Consider the following 8,837-nt stretch of genomic DNA (forward strand, 5'->3'; position numbering starts at 1 on the left):
GCAGTCGTGATCTTGAGAATTCGAATCCCAGAAAGCCAAAGCCCCACCCTGAGCAGAGGTGCAGGAAAGTGAGGAGGAATCAGAATTCTAGAAGAATGAGGCATGCGGGACCAGAAACCCCGGAGACCTGGGGGCTTCTAGCTTTAGTGAGGGGAGCTGAAGGGAGTAGTCAGGAAGTCGGAGGACAATCATTAAAACATACTGTAACCAACATCAGACATCACAAGAATGAGGTCCTTCTGGTCCAGTACAGTCGATCTGCTACTCACATTTTGGAAATAAGGAATATAATAATTGTGGATTTATTAAGACCCAGATCTTCCAATAAGACATCCCTGTGTGGGAATTCAAGTTAAATATGATATACTGCAGAGCGCAGGAAAGGCAAACAAAACAAGCCAGAGAAGCAGCCGCTTCCAACAGTGGAGCCGGTTCCAGGCACAACGTCTTAGCTCTAGCATCTTTATATATAGTACCCTTTTATTGTTTACGCTCATTAATTGTGTGTGTGTGTGTGTTGCACTAGCCCTGGCACAGGCGCACACACCCCCTACATCTAGGAGTCTCTCTCGGGTCCTCAGACTTTGTGGGAATTCCCTTCACCCACTGTGCCACCTTGCACGCCCCTTAACAGCTTTTTAGATGTTTAGCAGATGTTTATAGCCACAAGACTGTATAGAGCCACGCTGAGATGATGGTCCAGAATTTGAAATCTGGAAATACAAATCTTGGAAATATGGATAACCACTAGTTCAAAGTTTGCTTTGGGAAAAAGAAACAGGATTTTCCCGGCTTCTTCAGAAGGAAACTGCAGGGGGGGGAGGGGCAGCAGCAAGTGGAAAGCCCCTCTGCATTCCCTGGGACACTCCTGCTGGGGGAGGTCTTCAAGCAAGCCCGGGTCCGCTGAGGGAGAGGATCTGGGCTCCCGGCCTCTCTTTCCCAAAGGCAGCCACCCAGTGTTCACTGGAGAGAGCAATAAAACCAGAAGGCCCGGCCACCCACGTTAGACCTCAGCCCTCCACAGTGTCTCTTCCCAGCCGGGCACCTTCCACTGGGCTCTTCACCCACAGTTCCCACCCCTAGGAGAGGTACCGTCCTGGCTGGTGCCTCTGGCTTCAAGGTCAGATATTAAGACTTCAAGCCTTAGATTCCTGAGATGGGAACGGAACAGGTCCCCAGAAATGGCCAGAAAGCGAACCAGCCTGCGGGGCTGGACCACTGGGAGTCACTCTAGCACCGAATCCTGCCAGAGGATGGCAGAAATCGGACACCTTGGAACAGTCAGTCTTACCCTTCCCAATAGGGTTGTGAACTGAACGCAGCAGCTTCCACCGGCGCCTTCACCCTTAGGCCTCTAGGGCCGGCGGGCCCACTCTGGCCGCGGAGTACCGGAGGAAAGGAGCCAACTGCTAGAGTGCAGGAGCCAAGTCGTCTCGGCCCAGGCAACACTCTACAGCGTGTAGGGAAGGGTCCCAAGCGGCCTAAAGACGGGCGATGCGGTGGGGGAGACTTTCCTAAACACTTCTAGAGATACGAAACCTCCAGACAGCCTAGGAACCTGGACCCAAAAAGGTGAAGTGTCTACCTGTGGCACGTTCTAGAACAGGAGCAGGCTGCAGGCTCCTAAGGGCAGCGAAGTTGCTGCGGCCCTGGGAATCCTCTTCTGAAAAAGAACTGGACCGGAGAGTGGGCCTGGTAGCACAGACCTGGGTTAGGAAAACATCCCAAGAACTTGCTATTTTCCTCCGCACAATAAATAAACGCGCCCCACCCTCGTCCAGTTCTTACCCTCTCTGGACAAGAAAATGCAGTGAGCCCTCTCTCCACCTCAGACTCCCAACTTTCCGCAGAGAGCGACCGAAAGAAATTCGGGAGTGATGAGTCGGACACTGAGATCTGGACTCCCAGGGCCTCAGTCTCCCGCTTGGCGCGCAGAGAGGGTCGGGCCCCCCGCATCTCCAGGCGCCCTCCCCGCTCTGACGTCTGTGGGGCTCCCGCTGAACCGCCGCCGCTACCTGGGGAGGTGTGCCAGCCAGCGGGGGTGGGGGGGGCAGTCGGGGGCGGGCAGGGAACCGGCTACGCCCCGTGTTCGCTGGCGCCTTTAAGGAGGAGAAGCGGGCGGAGGGAGGAGCTGGCCCAGGTGTGTGCAGGAGAGCGCCTCGCCGTCCGTACTCCGGGCTGGAGTCCAGGGCTGCAGAGCGAGCGGAGCAGTCGCCCGCCACCCGGCCCGGCCCGCTCGCCTGCCTCGCCGCTGGCCTCGCCACTCTGCCCTGGGCTTGGGCTGTACCTTCGCCGCAGAGGTGCGGCATGGGCGGCCCCGGCAGGGGTGGACGGCGCCCCCACTGACTGCCCTCGCGCGGGACCCCAGCCCGCAGCCTCCTCGACGGTCGTCCTCGGACCCGAAGGGACTCCTAAACAGCTGTCGTCACCTGGGCCTCGGAGTCACGTCCGGACCCCCTGATCGCCTGGCACCAGAGCACCAAGGACCCTCGGGCCGGTGCCCCGGACGAGCCGTCGGTGAGCGCGGTGCGCCGGGCCCCGAGGTCCCCGTGCCCGCAGCGCTTTCGGTGCCAGTCGTGAGAACCCGGTGTCGGGCTCCCGGGGTTCGGGGTCCCGGGCCGGCGCGGCCGTCTGCAGCGGCGGACGACGGGGGGCACGGGGGACCGCGGCGCCATGACGGCCGAGAGCGCGCCGCCGCCCCCGCCGCAGCCCGAGGCGCTGGCGGCAGTGAAGGAGGAGCGCGGGGAGGCGACGGCGGCGGCGGCGGCGGCGGGCGCGGGGGTCCCGGCGGAGGCAGCGGGCCGCGGCGCGGGCGGACGGCGACGCAAACGCCCCCTGCAGCGGGGGAAGCCGCCCTACAGCTACATCGCGCTCATCGCCATGGCCATCGCGCACGCTCCCGAGCGCCGCCTGACTCTGGGCGGCATCTACAAGTTCATCACCGAGCGCTTCCCGTTCTACCGCGACAACCCCAAGAAGTGGCAGAACAGCATCCGCCACAACCTCACGCTCAACGACTGCTTCCTCAAGATCCCGCGCGAGGCGGGCCGCCCGGGCAAGGGCAACTACTGGGCGCTCGACCCCAACGCCGAGGACATGTTCGAGAGCGGCAGCTTCCTGCGCCGCCGCAAGCGCTTCAAGCGCTCGGACCTGTCCACCTACCCGGCCTACATGCACGATGCTGCGGCCGCCGCCGCCGCCGCCGCCGCCGCCATCTTCCCGGGCGCCGTTCCCACCGCGAGGCCGGCCTACCCGGGCGCCGTCTACGCGGGCTACGCGCCGCCGCTCGCCGCGCCCCCGCCCGTCTACTACCCCGCCGCGTCGCCGGGGCCCTGCCGGGTCTTCGGCCTGGTTCCCGAGCGGCCGCTCAGCCCGGATCTGGGCCCCGCGCCGTCTGCAGCCGGCGGCTCGTGTGCCTTCGCGGCGGCGGCGGGAGCGGCCGGCACCGGGGGCTTCCAGCCGGCGGTGTGCGCGGGCGCGCGCCCCGTCAACCCCGCCGCTTACGCCGCCGCCTACGCGGGCCCCGACGGCGCGTACCCGCAGGGGGCGAGCGGCGCGCTCTTCGCCGCGGCTGCAGGCCGCCTAGCGGGACCTGCCTCGCCCCCCGCGGGAGGCGGCGGCGGCGGCGGCGTGGAAGCCGCGGTGGACTTCTACGGGCGCACGTCGCCGGGCCAGTTCGGAGCGGCGCTGGGGCCCTGCTACAATCCCAGCGCGCAGCTCGGAGCGGGCGGTGGCAGCGCCTACCACGCCCGCCACGCCACCGCCTATACCGGCGCGGTGGATCGGTTCGTGTCTGCCATGTGAGCCGCAGGTAGGCACGAAACCTCACAGACTCCAAGACGTTCCAAAAGATGTTAATCCCCGGAACCGGCGGAGAGGACTAAAAAGAGTATAGGGCTGAGACTTGCGTGGAAGGCCCCTGAGGACCCGAGGGACTCGGTGTCTTGCACACTATTCACAGACCAGATTTGCTGCGGACGTGGGCGGACGTGGGGAAGCTACAGCCGCGTTTGGACTGGCACAAGGGACCCTCGGTAATGCGAAATTCCTAAGAGCATGCCTTTCTGCCGTTTTACTAGGCTGTAAAGGGTGGAGAGCAGCATAGTTGTCTACACCAGAATGCAGGATCCGAACTGTGGTGGTGAAGTCGTGTGGCTTCAAAGCGTGCGGTGCTGCGTCAAACTCGGGCTTTCTGTATGCTCGGCCTCTTGTATTTTTGACTACCTTACTACAATAAAAGGCTCGGACAGTGCCTTTCTTCTTAAAGAGAGAACAAGTTTGCAAAAGAAGTTGCTTTAAAAATAAAATACTTCTGTTCAGCTGGGCTGGTTTTACCAGCCTCCAAGAACCCCAAGCGTGGGTCGCAATCATAACTAAGACACATGATCCAGCCCCAAAACCTGGATTTTCAGGGTGTCTGTTACACAGGAGAGCTGTGTGGCTCTACCCTCTCATTTTTAACCCCTTCCATTATCTTGGGTGCCATTGGCCCATATTTCACAGCATTGGTGAGCCACCCAGGCCTTCCCAGTAGCCATTCAGGGAATGGGAACAGATCATTAGCAAGTATTTAACTCAAAGTCCTGGGACCAGCTCCAAGCAAAGATTATGTCCTAACTGTTGAATCTTTTGAGTAAGATGTGTTGGGCATTCTGAAGCGGTGACTACCCAGTGAAAACTCTGGTTTTCTGATAAGGAGGGTGTAAAAGGGGGTGGCTTTCAGCGATTGGGGCTGGCTGTTCTGTTTCCCCTCGCCTTCCGCCACGCCTGCCTCATCACCCTCCTCGAACAAAAAGGAAAGGAAAAGTAACAAATTGGATGATTAACAAAGCGATCTTTATTTTTTTTTTTTAAGTTTTTTGAAACTTCATCCTGTATCTTGTTTATTTGCAGCAGCAGGCTCATGGAAATTAAAACTCAGTGCCGGGCAAAATCCAACCTGCCTCCATCTTTCTCTTGAGAAGGTCTGGTTTTAGAGCGAAAACACTTAACATTGAGGAAGGGCTCCACTCCCTTCCTTCAGACAGTCTAATTTTTTTAGATGGACTAATTTAATAAAAATCTGTGAGCAAGTGAACACCGGCACGAGAAACCCAGCCTCTCTCTGTGTAGTTGACTTGATAGGGAAGGGGGTGGCTGTGAAAAGATGCCATGAAAGGATTGATAATTTTGTGTGTGTGTGTGTGTGTGTGTGTGTGTGTGTGTGTGTGTGTGAGAGAGAGAGAGAGAGAGAGAGAGAGAGAGAGAGAGACTGTACTGTGTATGAATTTGGTTACTCTCAGAGTATTATCACATCCAATAGAAATACAGCACAAGCCACAAGTGTAGTTTAAATTTTTCTAGCAGCTATATTAATAAAATAAAAATTAACAGGTGAGATTACAACAATTAGTTGTAATAGTAGATTGTATTTAACCCAATACATCTGAAATATCATTCCCACATACTCAAGATAAAAATCCTTAAAATGTTTCCATCTTCTTTCATCCATGCCTTCGGATGTTGGAGCTACGTCACACTTAGAGCTCTAACATCCTTGGTCTAGCCACACTCAAGTACTCAATAGTACCATGAGCCTTCCTGGCTTTGCGGTGGTGCCTGCCCTTCAGCCTTGTAACTCTGGAATAGTCCGGGTGTTGAGCTCCCTTCCTCTCCTGGTGGGCTCTTCCAGGCATGAAGTTGAAGGTTCTGTGTGCACTGCTAGACGCCTTGCCTAGCTCTTGGAGAGTGCAAGTTGTACATCAGTCCCGGTGCGTTCTCCTCGGGGCTAAAAAGGAGCAGTTTTTCCCCATATTAGTTCCGGAATGGATCCTTTGTTTCCTAATTACCAAATTGGGTGCTTTGACAACACCATTAACCTTAAACTGGCCTTTCCAGTGTCCTCACCTACGAAATGGGACTTTGTGATTGCTACCTCAGCTGGTCCTCCTGAAGTTAAAGGGGGAGGGAGAAAGATAGACGGGGAGAGAGACAGGGTGGTGATGGTAAACGAGATAAAAAATAATAATAATAATAAAATAAAAAAATAAAAAGCCCCGTTGCAACGGGTAAGGAGGGGGAAAAACTGCCTTATCGCAGAAACTTGGGGTGTCCTGTTGCCATAAAGCAGGCGAAAGACGGGACCGGAAGGCTGAGTCTTTGCATCCGAAACGCGTGGGCTTTGGCGCTTGGTGAGGCGCTGCCCACGGAAAGAGTCGGTGTTCACTAAAGATGCTGCTCCGAGGGAACTGGGTGTGTGGGACCGCGCCCTCGGGACTGGACTGGGGGTCCTGGAAAACTGGACCATAGGCTGAGGACATAGACCCAGCGGGGCGGCGGGATGCTCTCGCGTGGTGAGAACATTTCAGCGCACCGCCCTCGAAGCTCTCCTCCAAATCTGTGGACTCAGACCCTCCGGCTCGCTCCCGTTTTAGGGGTGCTCTGAGACCCGAGGTGCGTTCATTTCTCTCTCTTCCCCCGCTTCCTGTTGAGCGCCAGCTTGCAGGTGAGCAGGCCTAGCACCCCAGCGTCTTGCAGACGCCCCGGGCTTCCAGTAATTAAATGCTTTCTTCCCTAATTGCCGGAGGCTCGTTAGATTTCGCCCCAGAGCTGTAACATTTATTTTCTTTCAAATTAATTTTGCTTTGCAATTAAGGTGAGGAGGAAACTGGCAACAAAAGCAGACGTCGCCCTGGGTTGTTCAGTACGGTTAGAGTGCTTCCTTCCCAACTTGAGCTGAGAGATAGAGACCCGCTGTCCGCGCTCTGCGGAGGTTAGGGGCGCAGAGGACCACGGATCGCCTTGGCCGCCGCCGCCACGCTCCTCCTTACCAACCACCACGGTGATCCCAGAAGAGTAAAAAGCTAGACGGTGGAAGATCTCAGCCCAACTCCTCCACGGGGACACGAATCTGCACCCTGCGATCGCAGTTTGCTAAAGCACACTCCCCATTTTCTATGAAGTTTGTTTTTTGTTGAAATTAGTTTTTTCTTGTTATAAAATCAGAATGTGTGTTCGTTGTCTGGAAAAGGTGTAAGAGAAAGAAAGAGAAGGAGCAGGGTGGCTCATACATGTAATCCTGGCACTCGAAGGCTGAGGCATCCTGGCTACACACAGTGAGTTCCAGAGCCGCCTGGACTCCGTGGCTGTCTCTAACGAAACAGACAAAAACACAGAGGGTCCTAAAGTTGGCCCACAGTCTAGATTTTTTTCCCCCGATATAGGAGGCCAGAATCTTGACTCTTTCCTTACGTTTCTGCTTGATTTTGTGTTGGTGTGTATGTGTGTGAGATAATGCATGTGCCCACCGTGTCTCTTTATGTGAGTGTGCACTCAGATGAACATTTGTAAGTGAGTGAGTATGTGTGGAAGCCGTGAACCTGGGACTCCCGACTCAGCTAGGCTGGCTAGCCTCTGAGCTCCAAGCATATGCCCAGAACTGGACTCTGTGTGGTTTTTAATCGCCGCCCTTCCCACATGGGTAGGCCTCAGTTTCAACCATTTGTAAAACTAAATACAGGTCCCCTGTGCCCTGTCCATCCCCTGATCTCTGACTCCTCTTGCCTTGGTCATTCAAATTCAGGGTGCACTTTCATGAGGCCCGTGTTTCCGCTAAAGGCTGGGGCTTCCTCAGAACCCCTGCCATCCACCCCACCTTACCAGCCCCCACCCCCCACCTCCGCTAGAATTGTGTGATCCCAGGTCCCAGTGAATCCCACTGGACCAGAACCTCTCTTTCAACAAACTGTCACGGGCTCACGGGTCCTAGCTGAGACAGAACTTTGAAAAAAGAAGAAACTATGTTATTTTAATAAGAGCAGAGACCCCCAATATAGCTTCCAGCAGCCCCGTTTCTGACCAAGAACCCTAAAGCACCTCCACAGCGCTGTCTGCACAGAGAAGAGAGTTCTGGCCTTCGAGTGCACCCCACTTTGTGTTCCAGCTGCACCGAGGACAGTGACGTTCGCTGGGATATACTTGGAAGCATCTTTTCAAAATAGATTTATTTATGGGCTAGAGACATAGCAGTTAAGAGCACTGGCTGCCCTTCTCCCGGGCCTGGGTTCCATTCCCGGCACCCACACACCAGCACCCACACACCAGCTCACAACAGTACATGACTCCAGTTCTAAGGGACCCAATGCCCTCTTCTGACCCCACAGGCACCAGGCTGACACATGGTGCACAGTCATACTTTCAAGCAAATCACTCATATACATAAAATATGCTATAATGTAAATAATAAAATGTATACAAAAATACAACTTTCTTCTTATGGGACAACAGCTGGCATGAAGGGGCCCCTGTCTCTCACTCAGTGTGGGCTGAGGATCCTGTCTGGACAGCCAGAGTTCTTTGGATGCCCTAAAGAATCTACACACACACACACACACACACACACACACCCCACATACACCACACACACACACATACACACACACACCACACATACACCACACATACACTACACACACACACATACCACATACACACCACACATACACCACACATACACCACATACACACTACACGTACACATACACATGCACACATACACCACACACACATACACACACACCACACATACACCACACACCACACACACACACACACACACACACCACACATACACACACACACCACACATACACCACACATACACTACACACACACACACACACCACATACACACCACACATACACCACATACACACTACACGTACACATACACATGCACACATACACCACACACACACACATACACCACACACACACCACACATATACCACACCACACACACACACACACACACACACACATACACCACACACACACCACACATATACCACACCACACAC

General features: G+C 55.3%; 1 protein-coding gene across 1 annotated transcript; it reads left to right on the forward strand.

Moving 5' to 3' along the window:
• The first annotated feature begins 2,673 nt into the window (after positions 1–2,673).
• On the forward strand, positions 2,674–4,215 carry Foxe1 (forkhead box E1). The gene has a single exon (XM_059255751.1). It carries the CDS (start codon positions 2,674–2,676, stop codon positions 3,802–3,804), a length of 1,131 nt encoding a protein of 376 aa, XP_059111734.1. The 3' UTR covers positions 3,805–4,215.
• The last annotated feature ends 4,622 nt before the right edge of the window (positions 4,216–8,837 follow it).

This window comes from Peromyscus eremicus, chromosome 2, assembly GCF_949786415.1.
Source record: "Peromyscus eremicus chromosome 2, PerEre_H2_v1, whole genome shotgun sequence".
NCBI lineage: Eukaryota > Metazoa > Chordata > Mammalia > Rodentia > Cricetidae > Peromyscus > Peromyscus eremicus.